The sequence below is a fragment of the Megascapheus bottae genome, chromosome 30 (genome assembly GCF_031878675.1).
Source record: "Megascapheus bottae isolate mThoBot1 chromosome 30, mThoBot2.hap1, whole genome shotgun sequence".
Lineage (NCBI taxonomy): Eukaryota > Metazoa > Chordata > Mammalia > Rodentia > Geomyidae > Megascapheus > Megascapheus bottae.
In genome coordinates, this window is record NC_143538.1 from 8,306,623 (window position 1) to 8,325,173 (window position 18,551).

General features: G+C 40.0%; 1 protein-coding gene across 7 annotated transcripts in view; it reads right to left on the reverse strand.

The window, feature by feature from the left end:
* Positions 1–18,551, reverse strand: part of Mef2a (myocyte enhancer factor 2A) — a 64,068-nt gene that overhangs the window by 4,755 nt on the left and 40,762 nt on the right. For 4 of the 7 annotated variants that reach the window (XM_090321472.1, XM_090321473.1, XM_090321471.1 and 1 more), the window contains 6 exons: positions 16,213–16,432; positions 15,213–15,272; positions 11,790–11,977; positions 7,217–7,240; positions 4,319–4,445; positions 736–862 (listed from right to left, as the gene is read on the reverse strand). In XM_090321472.1, the coding sequence (XP_090177598.1) occupies positions 736–862; positions 4,319–4,445; positions 7,217–7,240; positions 11,790–11,977; positions 15,213–15,272; positions 16,213–16,432 (746 nt within the window). The remainder of the gene's footprint in view (positions 1–735; positions 863–4,318; positions 4,446–7,216; positions 7,241–11,789; positions 11,978–15,212; positions 15,273–16,212; positions 16,433–18,551) is intronic. The other 3 variants (XM_090321475.1, XM_090321476.1, XM_090321477.1) reach the window with 2 other exon arrangements.

The following is an 18,551-nucleotide window of genomic DNA, read 5'->3' on the forward strand; positions in this document are numbered from 1 at the left end:
GGGTGAGAGGCCAGGAGGCCAAGGTGCCCTCTGCCCAGATCAGGTGGAGGCAGCCAGTGAAGTCTGCTCTGCTATGATGCCACCTGGCCCACAGGCCTGATGTCACCCTGCTTCCATGCAGGCCGGATCCCTCCTTGCTACTCAGGAGTCTGGTCTCTTCTGCTCCACCACCCATCCTCTTATGTCCTCACACCCTGCCCACAGCAATATTCTTTTTGTGAGTAAGATATGGTGAGGGCACTGAGCTGGGGCCAACAACGTGAACCTCATGGAGACTCATGCCCTTGGCAAACAGGTCCACTTCTCCCCTGAGATGAGGAAGGAAAGACAGACACAGGCTTGTCTCCTCCTCCTCTGCCTCCTGCCCTCTTCTTTTCCCCAGACAGCCAGTGCAGCAAGGAAGGCAGGCCGCCAGGTGAGCCTGGATGCCATCCCACTGAACTGCCTTCCTGTAAGCAGCGAGTCAGAGGCCGGCGCTGGTGGGTAAGGTAAGGAAGCCATGTGGGCAGGTAAGAGCACAATGTGTGGTGGCTTGTGCACCATAGATACCAGCTAAGTGTCTGTCTCGCTCTCTGAACCCCTTCAGAAATACTCACTTTGCACAGCATCTAAACTACTATTTAGTGCCACGTCAGGAAAGTATCTTCTCATTCCTGTGTCCGTGTAGAAAAGAATCGTGGCAGGGTTACTGACTTGAACAGCTGGAGAGGAAGAGACCGCAGGCCAGTTACTCACACAAGAGAGCTGAGGGCGGCTTGTCCAAGGTGGTGCTGCTGCCAGGCCGACGCCTGCCCCAGAGACAGCATTCCCGGGGAGCTGAAGCCCTGCAGTGCCGACAGGTCAGCGCTGGTCAGCGAGTAATCTGCAGGAGAGAACAAGGCTGCTATCCTGGCTGCACCTGTCTAGCGTTTTTTTAAATAAACAGGCCTGCCATACTAAGCAAGGAGACACAATGGGGCCCATCCAGGCTGAATCTGGACTGGGAAGGCTTGAAGAAGCGCAGGGCACAGGAAAGACAGTCTAGCCAAAGGTGCCACACTTAGTGACTGACATGACATCAGACCTGGCATCACAGAACCAATTGCATTCATTTCAGTACTGCTTCTGGATGGCATGCCAGATCATGCCAGAGTGATGAAAAACTGTGTCATGAGAGTATGTGACATGAATGCCTTGGTCATAATTAACAGTGGCCAAGACTTATTAGTTATCACTCACACATAGAGAGCTATTTCAGTTCATCATTAACACTTGGCTTTTTCCTTTAGTTCTAAAGACAGGTGGCAAAAACCTCTTCTACTTTTAATTTTTCTCTCAGTCTCAGGAGAGGTGTTTAGCAAAGTTGATCTGCCTAGTAAATTAGCATTTTGTGAAAGAAAAGGGAGCTAAGTTGAAGCTGTGTAGCTAGTTCTTGGGTCTTTCTTGGACGTGAAGAGTGTGTCAGCTACCCTCCTTCCACTAATGCCTATCCAGGTCCTCTCTGGCCCACCACTCTCCTGTGACCTCATGGCCTCCCAGTGGCCCACCTGGCATGTCTCCTGGGATGCTACTCCACTCCTCAAACTGGCATGTTCCAAGAGCCCTGGTGTTCTTCCTCAGACACCCCAGAACTTGGTAAATGACAAAGCGACGCTAACACACACCCATGGCTGGTGCCAGAAGGCTGTGGTGTGGTTCTGCTGGCTTCACTTCTCACTCCCACCACTGACCATCGGGTCTGCTTAGTTCCATCTACTGTCACTCAGGACGGCTGGCTTCCCTATCGCCCAGCTATTGATACTGGGACCACTGTACCATGCTAGACTCTCAGGTCTTGGTGACAGCAGAGCCAAAATGATGCTTTTAAACAACAGAATAGGATCACGACACTCCCTTACTTAGCAGCCAAAACCATGTCCCAAACCACAACACAGCCCAGAATCCCTACTTCCTCTCCTCTCGTGCCTGCCCGCCCTGCCGGCATCCTTCCCTCTGTTCTCTCTGGCTAAGTCCTGAGCCCGCCTCCATGCCCTGGCTGGCAGGGCTAGGGCAGCTCTTTCCTGGAGCTGCCACCCCGTGTCTTTCTCAAGACCACACTGCCTTCCATAGCTGGCTAGGCTGCTCCCAGTGCCCAGAGCACCCACCATGCTGCGTTCAAAACGCATGTGCACGACAGCTGTGCACATGCCTTCAGTAGCTGGAGCAATGCTACCTCAGGAGCATAACACGTTCTACAGGGTTTCCTTGCGAGCACTACTTTACTTTTATTTCAAGAAATTTCTTCTTACTCGTGGATTTGGTACTCAATAACTACAAAAAGTAGGTGACATCCATCTATCTATCTATCTACCTATTTATCTGACAAGTATTTTTAAAAGGCAAACACATTAAAGATCATAGGACACAGCTGAATAGCCACTATAAGGAACAGAGCAGAGATAAAGTTGGTTAAAAGAATTCAACTGAAGCCAAAGGAAACATGATTTCAAGGCAGCCTGACTCTACTTTTATATGTTCCTGTAATTCCTCTTTGACTTTAGAAAATATATATACACAATACATTATATTGTATGTAAATATATATATATAATCTTTGTAATCTAATGGTGCTTATAAAATTCACTACAGTCGAATGTCTGTGTACTGTGAAAAGCCTGTAATAACATGCAGCCTATTTAACGCCCGCTCCAAGCTCTACTTCTCAGCCTCTGAACATCTAGTCTCTGAGCAACAACTTTCCTACCTTCTCAATTTCAGAGTATGAATACAAAACCTCAGCAGTACAGCACCGCCCAGGGGTACCAGCCAACAATTCCCTATCCCCTTACAGAGAATAAACTCCACAGCAATGTCATGTCCCTAGCATGGGATCTCTCATTTTAGCAGGTGATTCATGTACTAAAACAACTTTCTAGCAATGTTTAATCCCTAGCTTTACTCTAGAAAATGTTCTGTGCAAGACATAAATAACAGGCTATAATTCACAGACTCTAAGCTAGTATGCGGCTGACGGATTTTAGCTTCTTTCTGCTTTCTCTCTCTCTCCCTCTCTCTCTCTCTCTCTCTCTCTCTCTCTCTCTCTCTCTCTCTCTCTCTCTCTCTCTCTCTCTTTCTTTCTTCCTGTAAGATCAAATTGGGAGTCTTTATTAAAAGGCATGGTGGCCTCCTGTCTCAAAGACCAGCAGCCTGTAAATACACTTAACACTGTCAAGAAAACTGAGCCATGAGAACTGGAGAAGAAACAAAAAACAGAAAAACAATGCCAACAAACCACATCAGCAATAAGGGACAGCTAAAGTGGGATGCCATGGTGACTGGAGAAGAGACAGGAGCCAGGACACGAACACCAAGACATGTGGCATGGCGCATGGCGTACCAATCCATTTTCTACTTTTTTTGTGTGTGTATCTTTTTTTCTTGTTTTGGTACAGAGGAGGGAACTAAGAATGTTGCACTCTCTAGGCAAGCACTTAGCCACTGAACTACATCCCAGCCCCTTTGGCATTTTCAACAAGGCTTTTCTTTTTCAAAAAAACCTTTTCAGATTGTTTGAGAAGAGTGAGAGCCTGAATTAAATGGTAATTTAACAGTCAACTGCCCTCCTTCAGCTCAGGTAGCTCCGGACAGCAGTTGGGAGCGGTGTGCCACAGCAGTTACTGTGAGGGCTAAAATTAGTTGATCTCTACCACAGCGTACTTAGAAATCATAAAAGAGTAACTTTACTGCCTTCTTCTTGTTCCTTTGAAGCAACGGGTAGAGGGAAAGGGAAACTGCAGGCCAGTCCAGAGGAACTGCTGCACACCGCAGCTCTCCACACTGCCACCTGGTCAACAGCACTGCTCCCACCACTGTGACACGCTTCCATCTCCCTATAACCCCCCACTTCCGGGTACTTTCAGATGAGCTGTGTAAGTGAGGGTAAAGCTCTTCTTAGCAAAGAGTGCCTGGCTAAGGTCTTTGCTTTATCCCTCAGGGGCAATGACAGACCACAGGAATAGTTATGGGAGGAAAACACACCTCGGCAATGCCACGCCCCAGAAGGGACTCAATGTCTTTTCCAAAACACAAAGCTCCTTTTTCTTCTGAAAGCAGGGAAGAGCAAGGTACTGTGTAGTGAGAAACTATGTGGAAATATCTGAGCAACACACAGGGAACTGTCAATTCATTCTACTACTGATATATTTTCTGTAACTTAAAAGCTAGCATGTATTTTTAAAATACATTCAAACTTGAATCTGACGAACTTGAGGTGCATGTCATTTTAATAAACTCCACAGAAGCACATGTGGACCACAAAACAGAGAGAACAAAAGCCAGGAAGAGGTCTGGGGCCACTCACCAGTGTTGTAGGCCGTCGGCATGGCGGAATACACGAGTCCCTGTGGAGGGAGGCTTGGGGTTGTCACAGACACCACTGGGGTAGCGAGAGGTTGAGTGGCTTGAGAACTGCTTATCCTTTGGGTATTCTGTGAGAGATCAGAGAAAACAGTAAGTATTATTATATGCGCTTGGGTTCAGGCTCATTACTTTTCAAGTAACTTTCAATTTAAATGTGATACTTTTCACAGTTTCATGCGAATATTGTTATTTCCATAAAATACTAAAGGGAATAATTAAATACTTAATTTCAAGAACTCTGTTTTTACATTAATTATTCACTTTTCCTTCTTAAAATATGGTTTATGAATGTCAGAGGCACAGCCTTAAAATAGAAGCTTGCCTTCTGAGAGCACTTCATGTGTTAGTATAATGAGGACTTGCACACATGGCTAGGCTCCTTTAAATGCAAAGTGTGCAGGTTTTGGATGCTGAGAAGTGAAGGTCATGTGTATATGCATAGATTCCAGGTTCATGACCACAGCAATCATGAGGAGCTGTCTTTGCAGCACTGATGCATTTACATGGTTTGGAGTTGAGGCTCAGGAAGTAAGAGCAGCTTGCACTTTGCTTTCCTGCTCTGATTCTGCACATGACCCATTTTGCTTTTAAACAGTAGAGCAAGATCTGTATTCTAATGGTCCTTCTGAAAGGAGAAGCTTTCGGTAGAGAGCTTTTATATAAAGAACTGCCAACAGGGCTGCGAATACATCACTATTAACTCCTTACACAGCAGATGCTACATTAGAAATGAAGAAAACAAGAGAACCATTAAACGATCAAGTTGGCTGAAGACAGCCACAGTCTTCAGGGTGGAGGAGTGTGATAGACTCCGTTTCTCCTCACAGACTTACAAATAACATTTGTCAAAATCAAACATCAGAGGAACAGAACAGAGTCCACAGTTAATACGCAAGAAGGTCAAGGCACAACTCCAACTGAGGCATTATAAAAACGAAGACGTTGGGGCTGGGAGTTTGGCCTAGTGGTAGTGCTTGCCTAGCATGCACGAAGACCCAGGTTCGATTCCTTGGTACCACATACTTAGAAAAAGCCAGAAGTGGTGCTGAGGCTCTCAAGTGGTAGAGCTCTAGCCTTGAGAAAAATCCAAGGACAGTGCTCAGGCCCTGAGCTTAAGCCCAGGACTGGCAAAAAAAAAAACAAAAAAACAAAAAAACAAAAGAAAAAAAAACCACGAAGACGTTATTATTAGATAATTAGTATTTCAGAGTCTATGCCACAGCAGTAAAAGTGAATCTCGGTGCTCTGGGATTCTGAAGAGTTGGAATGCGACTTGGTTTTATCTATCATTTTTGGGAGGATGAGATAAACGTGTCTGGCTAAATGCTTGAAAAATTATAATTTGAAGAACCTGATCTCAGTTCATTTTTTTTTCTTCCCTCCTCTCTTTCTTTCTCTCCCTGCCCATTAGGGATAAAACTAAGGATCTTGAGTATGCTAGGCACACACCCTACCACTGAACCACACCCCCAACCAACTTGGTTTATTACTTTTAGTTTTTCTTTTCTAGCCTCAGAGGATGCCAAAAAGATCATGTAGTGTACAGACATACTGCCTAAGTTTTAGTAACAGGTTCCCTATTTCCTAAGCCTGGGAAAATAACAAAGTTTCCATGAACCTATAATTCGTCATGTAGGGAAGATAGCAATCTTTGTCTTGCCTGCTTGCAGTGCTACTGTGGGAACAGAAGTAATATGTCAGAAATGGCCTCAAATATCCGATTTCAACAGTACTGGGTTTTGTATAAGTGACTTTTGGAACCACTAGGGGGAAATATAATGCCACATCATTCAAAGAAGCATTCAGGACACCTTAACGGTAAACAAAGAGGGTAAGTATGAGATGAATTATTTCAATCTAAACCCAAAACTTTGGTAAAGAATACAATTTGCTATTAATTCTATAATCATTAAACAATCATTATTTCCCCCAAATATATTCATGATCTATTCTAATACAACATTTACGGCTAACCAATAGGAAACCACATCCAAAACGAATCACAAAGCAAACAAAACAATCTCTTCTTATATAAAAAGAAATCAAACGGTGCAAACACATCAGCATGCAGGTAATGGCAAAACGTAAATAAAACCAGGTGAACCTCTATTCCCCATGCTCCCATGCACTCTTAGCCCTGTCCATAATAAAAACTGAACACTTCCAGTCATCTAATGAGCCACTGAAGTTGGGTTTTAGTTCCCAATTAAGGAGTAGGTTATTTGTAGTCAAGCTGATCTTCCAGAGAAAAATTCAAGAGAACATTTGTTTTGGAAAAGTCATAGGAACTGCTTTTCAGAATAGAGTGTTTTCTTTTAGAAAAGTAAATGTGTGCATGTTCAATTGTAGATATCCCTTGTGATAAACAGGGAACCCCCTTGTGGTTCCAAGTGTCTCATGCACGATGAAACAATTCCAACTCTGAAAAAGGTGACCTCACCAAAAATGATGTAATCTCTTTGAAAGAAAGAGGAATAACACAAGACTCTGTTACAATCTGAGGAACTTTGAGGATGAAGTCATTTTCTAAAAATACTTCAATCATTTAGAGAACTATATAAGGTATTTTGTATATTTCCTTACCAACAAACCTAATGAGTGTCCTGTGCGCATGGACAGCTACTGTTTTCAAAGGCTCTATTCCAATGTTCCTTCCAACAAATAATTACATACAGAAAGATTATAGGGTCGGTACTCCCAGAAGATTACTCCAATCAATTCTTGAATAGTGATTATTAGAAAAATATTGTATAAACAAAGGAACATTGGTTAAATAAAAACATGGAAGAGAATAAAATTAGTACTTTCCAACTCCATTCAAACAGAAATCCACACTCACCAACTCCAATTCCTCTTCCTCCGACTGGACTCAGCACATAAGAGGAAGGAGAGAGTTACTACAACTGTCAGGACTAGCAATGAAATCTTTCCTTAGGAGAACGGCGCTTGGATATGAGCAATTTCTTGGAACTCTACATAGATGATTATATACACAATGAAGAGAAGTACAAATTCTCTAGGGCACGTCTTAAATCCCTCCCCCACCCCCATCGGCTCTTATGAGGCTAACCTCTCTTACCCACAACTGTGCTCCCAGGGTATCTAATTGTAATCATGACTGCAGACCAGAACTAGGAGTCCTGAAAATACTCTGTACTTACAACTCGATCCTCCATCACTCCCCACACCTGCACACGGACCCTGTATCTCCTGCTGGACTCTGGGCTCCCTGGAGGGAGATGCCTACTACGTGCTTCATTCCCCACAAGACCCACTTCTATGATAAGATGACAGAACTCAAACACTTGTTAATAAAAATAACAGTTTCAAATAACATTTTATGGATGGTTATCATTTGCAAACAACAGAGTGGTGGGGGTTGTTGGTTGTGAGGCTTGAACTCAGGACCTGGGTGCTGCCCCTGAGCTTCTTTTGCTCAAAGCTAGCACTCTATCATTTGAGCTACTGCACCACTTCCAGCTCTTTGGGGGTAGCTTATTGGAGATAAGTGTCTCATACACTTTCCTGCCCAGGCTGGCTTTGAGTCATGATCCTCAGATCTCAGCTCCCTGAGTAGCGAGAATTATAGGCACGAACCACTGGGGTCTGGCCTATATTAAATGCTTTTTAGCATTTCTGTTACAAGTGAAGATCTATTCCTAACTATGCCACCAAACACTGTGTGTGTGTGTGTGTATAAAATACATAATTTTTACTTTCATCTACAGGGTGTGAATCTATGGCAAATTTGACATTTCCTGCAGAGGCTTCATGATTTTAATAAAAAATACATACTTTTATTAAGCAGTTTCTAAAATGTCTACATGTAGACTGGTGTTAAGCTTTTCAGTTTATTATTAATAATAATAATTCTTTTTTTTTTTGCTAGTCCTGGGGCTTGAACTCAGGGCCTGAACACTTCTCTTGGACACTTTTTTGTTCAAGAATAATGCTTTGCCACTTGAGCCACAGCTCTACTTCTGGCTTTTTTTTCTGTGTATGTTGGAGTAAAGATTCGAACCCAGGGCTTCATGCAAGGTAGTCAAGCACTCTACCACTAGGCTACACTCCTGGCCCAATAATAATTCTTATAAACATATTTCAAAAGTGAAAATCTTGTCTTTCTGAACAATCTTGCATATGCAGTCCCTGAGGTGAGACAAAAAGAGGTGAGCTATCTAAATGTCCTTTGTTTTGGCTCCTTTTCTTACTTTGTTCTGCATGTATGTAAACTTTGTGATCAAAATTAATAGCAGATGTAAAGAGAGCTCCTCATACAGTTTCCTCCCCAGTTCCCTAAGGTTAACATTCTGAAAAAGCATAAAACCTGTTACAACTAAAGAAAAAAAATGTACAGTAGATAAACCTACAGTTCACTAGCCAGGTGGCCAAGTTAACATGAGTAGTGATTAGTCAGGTTGATACAGGCCAACCCTGACATAATGAAAACGACACCTTATTACGTACGGCTTCTTCATTCCAACAAACCCATGTGAATTTTATGAGAAACATTAGGCAAATCTCAATAGAGGAATTTTCTATAATACTTAATACTCCTCAAAAAGTGATAAAAGTTTTGGGAACTATCACAGTCAAGAAGAGCCAAAGAAGACATGACTACTAACAAAAAGAAATATTTCCTGAGTTGGATATTGAAACAGAAAAAAAAAAGGTGAAACTAAGAAAATCTGAATAAAGTATAGCTTTTCTGTCTCTCTCCCTCTCTCTCTCTCTCTCCCTCCCTCTCCCTCTTTCTCTCCCTCTCTCTCCCTCTCCCTCTCTCTCCCTTCCTCCCCCTCCCCCTCCCTCTCTCGTGGGTCATGAGGCTTGAACTCGGCCTGGGCACTGTCCCTGAACTATTCAGCCAAGGCTACCACCATACCCTTGAGCCAAGCCCCACTTCAATTCTAGAGGTTAATTGGGGATAAGAGTTTCAGGTCCTTTAGTGCCTGGGCTGGCTTTGAACCTTGATCCTCAGATCTCAGCCTCCTGAGTAACTAGGATTATAGGCATGAGCCACCACGCCCGGCTCCAGCCCCATTGTTTCTATACATCTAAAATTGTTGTAAAATAAAAGCTTTTCAGAAAGTGCAAACAGAAAAAAAATTTAATCTTCATTTATTCCATTTACACTGTTCTTCACTTCCTTGTCTAAGACTCAAGTTTTTGTTGGCATGTTCTTCCACAGGGGCCTTTCTTTAACACTGCTTGTAGAGTGGATTCTTTGGCAATCAATTCCCATGATTTTTGTTTGAGAAAGTCTATTTTGCTTTTTTTTTGGGAGGGGGACAGTCTTGGGGCTTGAACTCAGAGCCTGAGCACTGTCCTTGGGATTTCTCAAGGCTAGAGCTCTACCACTTGGGCCACAGCACCATTTCTGGATTTTTCTATGTATGTGGTACTGAGGAATCAAATCCAGGTCTTCGTGCATGCGAGGCAAACACTCTACCACTAAGCCAAACTACCAGCCCCTTTGCTTTCATTTTTAAAAACATTTTTTCTAGGTATAGAATTTGGAGCACAGGGCCGGGAGTTTGGCCTAGTGGTAGAGTGCTTGCCTAGCATGCATGAAGACCCGGGTTCAATTCCTCGGTACCACATACATAGAAAAAAGCCAGAAGTGGTGCTGAGGCTCAAGTGGTAGAGTTCTAGCCTTGAGAAAGTCCAAAGACAGTGCTCAGGCCCTGAGCTCAAGTCCAGGACTGGCAAAAAAAAAAAAAAAAAAAAGAAATGACTGTACTGTTGCCCAGCTTACAGTTTCTGAAGAGAAGCATGGTATAAATTCTTACTTTGGTTCTCTATGCAATGTATCCTGCCTTGTCTCTGGTTTCTCTGGTTGTCTTTAAGATTTTTTATCTTTGCCTTTTTCTTTGTGCAGTCTGAGTGTACGTGTATGTATGTGCATATCTGGTGGTTTTTAATCCTTATTTGTTATTCCTTAAAGTATCATTCCCGCAAATTCCAATTCCAATTATAAACATTAAATGTAATCTGATAGTCTCTCAGTCTTGGGTGCTATTTCTTATTCTTCTTTTTGTATTTCAGCTTGACCATTTCCTTCAGTTTATATTCTATATGTCTTTCTTTCCGCTGGTTCTGTATAGAGTTTTAGTTCATTTTCTGGAAAGTGAACTGGGTTTGAACTTCACCCTAGCAGGTTAGGGCACTGCTGTCTTTCCCTAGACTCCCCATCAGATGGCTGTCCTAAAATCTCAGCATTCAATGGACTTAAAGACAACTGTGAATGTGTTATACGTTCAAGTTCTTTTTCCCTTATAAAGCTGAAAGCAATATGGTTTTCAGTATTTTGTATCTTCGAATGACATAGGATTAAGCCTTAAACACATTAAAACTCAAAGGCCTCAGCTCTATTTCTCATTAGTCTTTAATCTCAATTTTCATCTCTCCCTAGCTATGATCACAGGCTAACTGTGACTGGATGGAAGAATAACCATATGATGGTGTTTGGGAATCAATAAAGCATTAATGCAAGTGTAGAATCAGCATTTAAACTTGATAATACCCCTTCACTTAGCAAAAACATGAAATAGTAAGTGTCACAGCTGCACAGCACAGTGACACCCTATCCCTCTCCCACTTGTGTGCTAGCAGTCACACACCGGCTATGTTAAAATGATTATAAAACCTGAATGTACAGTCTCAACTTTTTCTACAAGAAGCTAAGGACAATAAAAATATTCTCCTCTTTTTCACATATAAATATACACTTCAAAAGCACACTCTATAGAGTAAGTAGAAAGGTTATTGAGAAGGAATACACCAAGAAATGATGCAGAGAACAACTCATTCAAGGGTGTATTATGCAGCTTTCTATAGATATTTTACAAGGTTTCTTTGGTATGAAGAAATATTTAATGAGGGCCAGGAGTTTGGCCTAGTGGTAAGAGTGGTTGCCTAGCTTGCACTAAGTGTACCACAGATGTAGAAAAAGCCAGAAGTGGCTCAGGTGATAGAGTGCCAACCTTGAGAAAGTCCAATTACAGTGCTCAGGCCCTGAGTTCAAGCCCCAGGACTGGCAAAAAAAAAAAAAAAAAAGAGTTAGTGTTTTGCTCACAGAAGGTTACTAAAAATATGCCAAATACAGAAGAGAAATAAATCATGCTTAATTCGTAAATGTAGGAATGAAATCTCTAAGCAAAGACCTAGTCTGGTAAACTCAAAATAAAGTATAACAAACTCTCCATATTTACCTTTAATTTTAACTATTAAGAAAATTTACTTCCTATCCTCTTGTAATTCAATTTTTGTGCAATTAAAATAGATTTGTGTCTAATATTGAGGTGAGACACTAAGTTTGGGACTTCATGGAGTTAAAATCCCACAGGAAGATACAAACTGAATGCAAAACTGTGCATGTGGGAGAGTGACTCGGAGGGAGAGGGCCAGCTCACCAGGGGAGGCATCATGCCCTTGCTTGAAGGGGGGATGACAACTCGAAGATCGGGCTTCCGACTGTTCATTCCAAGACTGCCACCACCTGGGGGAGGGGGAGACTTTGTAGGCATGACTTTGCCTAAACTATTTGCACCAGTATTTCCAATCAAATTTGGAGAAGCTCTTGAGTTTACAAATCCATTTCCTAGGGAAAGGAAAAAAGTATTAATGCTTATATAAGTTTCTGCCAACTTGCTATTATCAACTTCATTGAATCCTAACCAATACATTTCCAAGTCTGACATCTGAATAGGACAAGGCAAAAAAAAAAAAAAAAGGAGAGAGAGAACAGCAAGGCACTAAGGAATGGCTAGCATCTTCCTGGCAGGAGCCATTCAGAAATACAGGGATATACACACTTTGTAAGGTTCTTCCTCCCTTGCCCCTTCTGTTGTTTAATTCTTGTATTCTACACAACTTTTACCAAGTGACATAAGTTTGATTATTTCTGTGGTTTAATTTTACTGTGATGACTGACTATATTTCAGCTAAACTTATGAGGCTATTTCCAGCATTCTGCTTCCATTATCTTAAAGGAACATGTATTTGGTCTGGGTAGAATCTCCTCTGCACACCCCACAGAGCAATTTCCTGCATCCTGTTAAGCTTCAAAAAGCCATGCTGTTGACAACACCATTTCTACTCCAGACCTTCTTCTGGGAAGTAGCACTCTTTCCAGAGTTGAGCAGGGGCAAATCACTAATCTAGACATCTGGAGAACATAAAATGCTCATGAAATAATTATTCAAAATAGAAACTTTATAATGTAGAGCAGCATGAAAATGTTATATTAACAAAATTTATCTTCACATATAATGCAAGTGTGTGTAGATTCTGTTAGAACACTAATTGATTTATACTCCAGTATGAATGATTAAGCAGAATTTTCTTTTCATGATACAAATTTGTAACTTAAGAGGATCATCAGAAAGCTTTTTATAAATGGTAACTTTGTATTCTATGAGAACCAAGTGAAATGTAAGGAGATCTAAAGTCACTCTGCAGTGGATGGTCATTACAGGATGATATATTGCTGGATCCTATGTTATACCAAGTTGTATATGTGAAATCAGATTCATCCTGGCAAATTACCAGGCACTGGTGGCCCATGTCTAACCCTAGGGAGCTCATGCCTAATCCTAGGAGGCTGAGATCTGAGAACTGTGGTTCAGAGCCAGCTTGGGCAGGAAAAGTCCAAAGGACTCTTATCTCCAATTAATTAACAAGAACTTGAAAACAGAGCTGTGGCTCAAGTGACAGAATGACATCTTTGAGTGAAAAGCTAAAGGACAATGCCTAGAGCTTGAGTTGAGTTGAAGCCCCTGTTCGCACAAACACACAGACAGACACACATACACACATGAATTTTAATACTATACCACTTATGTAAAGGACTACCTGAAGTTCCTGATACTAAAAGCCAAACCAAATGAAAACATGGTTTTGAAATAACTGATGATGAAGGTAGATCTAATTGGGGACAATTCTTAGGCAATGGGATACTTCCTTCCAAATAATGAATTCCCTTCCCTAGTCACTCTTAGGTACAAAGAGGCAACTTTCTCCTCTCTGTCACAGACTTCATGCATCCATGATGGCCCTAGCAGGCCTGGCTTCAATGTGAACAAGGCTTCAACTTGAATTTCTGCTTCATGTCTCTATCAACCATTAGGTGGCCACGAAATCACAGAATCACTGCTATCACTGCAACCCAATCTGTTTAGCCTGTACTGATGCTGTCTTCTGCTCTCCCGACCCCTTCACAGAGACAGCAACTTCTTCCATTCTTAACTTCTGTCCCCTCATCTATCCTTTATCTACCCTGCACCAGGAAAACCCTCACTTCACGTCACTCAGTAGGTCCAAAAGCATGTTGAGCTTCTGACTCTACTCCAATATATATATATATATCTTTTTCCATCTTGTCTGTAAAAAGTGAAGTTGACCAATTATCTGAGATTTCACATCATGATTGATATTTAAACATATTCCCCAAATTAAAAGGAGTCTCTAAAGATATCTGAACCACAGTTTAAACTGAGTATGAAATGTAAGTTTCGAGCAGAGAAACGAATCTAGTAAAAATCATAATTAAATAGCTAGATCATTGCCATAAAAGATCCATTTTACCATAAGCTGCCAAGTGTAGTTTGACTTATAATACAGATTTTAAAAAAACAAACAAGCATCACAGAAAAAAAAATCAAAGGTAGAGAAGGAAAGGAAGAAAAACATTTATATTTCCCTTATCCTAACTACTGTAATCAGTTTGGATTTCCTCTCTTCCTATTATTTTTCATAAGCATATATTTTGCATAGTTTAAAATCATGAGTAAAAAGAATTTAGCTAAAATTACTTAATTTTCATATTGCTGAATATGCTGATTTCTTCCTATTATTCATTACTATAAATAAAGCTATGATGAACCTTTACATATTCTAATTTACTGTTAGGGAGAGATCCTCTGATATGGGATTAGTGGGCTTAGAGAATATACATTTTTATGACTACTGAAATTTTACCAAAAAATATTTTCCAGGAAGACTGTTACTAATTTACAACCCCCTTTTGCACTGGTTATTTTTGAGAGAGGGTCTTGCTTTCTTCCTGGACATACCACATCCCTCAACTTACATTCAACTTAGCTTCCCAGTATAGGTGGAAAATTACATGTGTGTGCCACAAGCCCTGTCTAGCTTTCTGTACTTTCAAGGTTTAAATTTCTTAGAAAGCATACAACTATTTGTATGCTCTATTTAATAGAGCTTCCTGAATCTGTGGCTTGTTTTGTTCATGTGTGTGTGAACATGTGTGTGGAGTATGTGTTTGGGCCTGATTTAGAAATTTCTGTGACTATTGTTTTAAGTGCTTCTATCCAATTTTCAGTCTTTGCCTCCTGGGACTTCAATTTAAATATATCATTAGACATTTTTGTTGTATACTATGTCTTCTTCCTTTTCATTTTATGTGCTATTATACCTCTCAGACTCTTGAATTATTTTTTTCTGTTTTACTCTTCCTTTCTGGTAGCATTGGGGGTTGAAGTCAGGGTCCTGGTGCTTTCCCCTTTGACCCGAACCCCTTTTGATTTAGTTATTTTTTTGGAATAACTTCATTTCTGTGTCCTAGTCTCTTGGAAAACATGTCATCCTGTTGTAAAAGGAAATGTTTCCTTATGAAACTATTTTGACATAAACGTTGCATTAAGGTAACATGGTCTTTAGAAGAGAACAATATCTAGAACAGAGGAAGCAATAAGTACTTTATGAATGGAGCATAAGGTAACTTGAGGCCACAGTGACAGGAACAGGAAAAAGCAGAGGTATTGTGGAAAAAGTTCTACATATCCTACAAAATCATACAGTAGGAATTTACTCACCCACTGGGCTGTTTCCAGCTCCATTTGGCACTGTGAGGTCTGTAGTGTTCAACATCCCACCTAACAACATTATAGAGAGAAGAGAGAAGAAGATGATACATTTGAATAAACTCTATGATCTGAACAGAGGGCAACAGTACCTTCCAGTTCTAAAACTGAAGTAAGAACTGGCCCAGGTTAAAGATGCTATTAACATGTGATTTTATAATTACACATGCACACACCCCTGCATATATACATATGTATAGTTCCATAGACATACACCCTCACAATGTGTGTACTACATAGCGCTGTGTTTCAATATAACTGTACACACGAACTGACCTCATCTGTGGACATGTCTGCCCTCCTATGCATTTGCACACTAATAAGGATGAGCACAATACATGTCATACATGCTGGGTACCAATGCTAAGAGACAATGCAAACATTATGTATCAAATGAACGTCAGGTTTCTGCTAAATTACTGAACTAATTCAAAGCAGGAGGAGAAGAAAACACTTCAAGTGGGTAAGTCTGTTTGAATATGAGGGCTCACAGTTAGCTTTAAGCGTTTGCTCATATCCTAATTACATTTGCTACCTGTTAAAATATAACTTTCCCATAATAAGAAAAGCTTATTGATGGAAAGTTCTTCATATTATTCTATTGTGCCTCACACCTATATCCTAGCTACTCAGAAGGTGAGGTCTGAGGAATGCAGTTCAAAGCCAGCCCAAGCAGGAAAGATAAGACTCTTATCTCCAATTAACCATTAGAAAAACAGAAGTGGCGCTATAGCTCAAGCGCTAGCTTTAAGCAGAAGAGCTCAGAGACCATGAACAGGATGAGTTCAAACCCCATAACTGACAAAAAAACCCCTTAAAATAGATCCAATTATGTTGCAGTGATTTTTGACTATTCAGCCAGTAAAACTAAGACAGAGTAAGACACTTCTAATGTTAGCAGTTAGTTTTCCACCATCTTTGACGAAGAGCCAGCACAGATACCATCACTTACTTGCATTGCCAGCACTGGGTGGTCTTTGAGGAGCTCCAGGAGACACATTTCTATGTAATGAGGCTGGAGGTGGAGAGAGCATGCTTGTATCTGTTAATGTGGAGCTGGCTGCCAAAGATGGTGACACAAGGGAACTCCCTGGGTTCGTGTAGGACAAAGCATTAGGGCTTGTCACAGGGACGGTGACAGACATGGAGAAGTTTTGAGGTGGCAAGCCTGGCTGTAAAGAAACAAGGAGACAAATGTTCATTTTCCTCTATATTAAAAACTTATTGTATTCAAACATGAATATGCTGTCATCATGACCCTTTTGTCACCAATATTCTATATATTAATGTATATATACTAAAATAAATGTATGGCATATTTCAAGTATTTATAGACATGAATATTAGACTAAAACCTGATATTAAAGTAAGCATTAATTAACATTTCAATGCAAACTGGTTTTATAACATTATGCTTCTGCTGGAAGACCCCAAATGTAATGAAAGTGGGAACATGTCATTTTATTATTAGTGCATTATTTAATTAATAAATACATCAATTTTGGGACATTTTAAATAAGGAAGGCCAGCCTGATTTGATTGACATTCTTTATGGTACAACTAAAGAAAGAACAAATAGTTATAAACAGAATACAACACAATCTAGTAGATTTTAATTTAAAAAATATAAATAAATTTAGTCTAAACAACAAAATTAGTGACAAGCAAGGACCGAATATTTTGGTATCTTCTTTAAATTGCACAAAAATTAAATTACAAAATTATACAAGGTTAAATTACAAATATTATCCATGTTACCTTCTCTCCTGCCAAAATATTTCACATTCCTTTAAAAGGGTATTTCCTATTTTCCTGTTGTATTTTTCATAGACTTTACAATATACTTATCAACTATGATAAATGATAGGACTCTATAATTTAAAGTGACAGAGGGAAAGAAAAAAAAATTTTCTTGACCCTCATTTTAAAACAGTAATTTGAAAAGTAAAGTAACAATTCAGAATTAGAGGAATATAAATTAGTCTATGTATTCTTTTCAGTAGTTAATTTCAGGCAGAAAAACTATACTTCATCAACAAATATAAAATGAAAGACATAATAGGAAAACTCTACAGATATACAACAATTTGACTTGGGAAATATTTTTTGCAATTTAATGCCAACTCCAACAACAATATCCCTGTGAGGTTAGAGGGAATTTTACTTTGTCTTATAACAATATTAACCCAAAAATGCTTCCTTAAGGATATTTTATTATAGGACTACTTTGAAGAAATGATATATAATGCATATTTTAGGGCATATTTTCTTAGAAAATGAACTCTGACAGTAAAGTAAGTATCTGCACTGGAACCAATTTATTCCTTAAAGACTACACACTTATACGGAGTTAAGAAATTTGATCTAGAACGACAGTTCTAAGTAGCTCTTGTCAACTGAGCTGTCCCAAGTTGAGATACACTTGTGTATGTATAGAAATGTCACAAACATTTGTATGGACTAGTGTTGTATGTGACAAAAATGTCACAGTGAATCCTACTTTCCTGTATGCTAATTAAAAAAAAAAAAGACTTATTATGTCCAGGAACATAAGCTCAAAAAAAGCACTCTTTTACTATGGTTAGATAAAAAGATTTAGGTCTAGGAATAAAATTTCAAAAAGTACTGTTAGATACATGGCAAAAGATTTACTGTATTGATTTGCTTTGGAACCAGTTGAAGAGCATTTCTTCTTTAAATTACAACTGATCCAGGCCTCTTTCTTAGTTCCAACAGAAAGAGTTGTTATTACTGCCAAGTACTTTGGAAGAGTCAAACAGTGAGCTTAGTTCTTTAATATTAAAACAACTGTATAAAATGTAAAGCTTGGTTGGATGGCTCATGCCTGTCATCCTAGCTACTCAACCATGATCTAACCATGATCTTTTCAACCATAGCTGAAAGCCAGTCTGGGCAGGAAAGTCTATGAGACTCTTATCTCCACTAAAGTACTCAGAAAAAACCAGAAGTCGTGCTGTGGCTCAAGTGATAAAGCACTAGCACAAAGAGGCCAGAGAACAGTGCCCAGGTCCTGAGTCCAACCCCAACTGGCAAAAATAAAATAGATAATTTAAAATAATTTTGAACATAAAATTCTGCAATGAAATGTAAAATCCAACTACTTTACTGTGGTGTTCAAGAGTCATCTATCTGAAGATATAAAGAATAACTAGAAGAGATTGGCTTAGGATGCTTTTTTCACCAGTGGCTCAGACCCACAATCCCAGGTATTTAGAAGAAGATCTGAAAGATCACTGGTTCAATGTCAGGTATTAATGTAAGACCCCCATC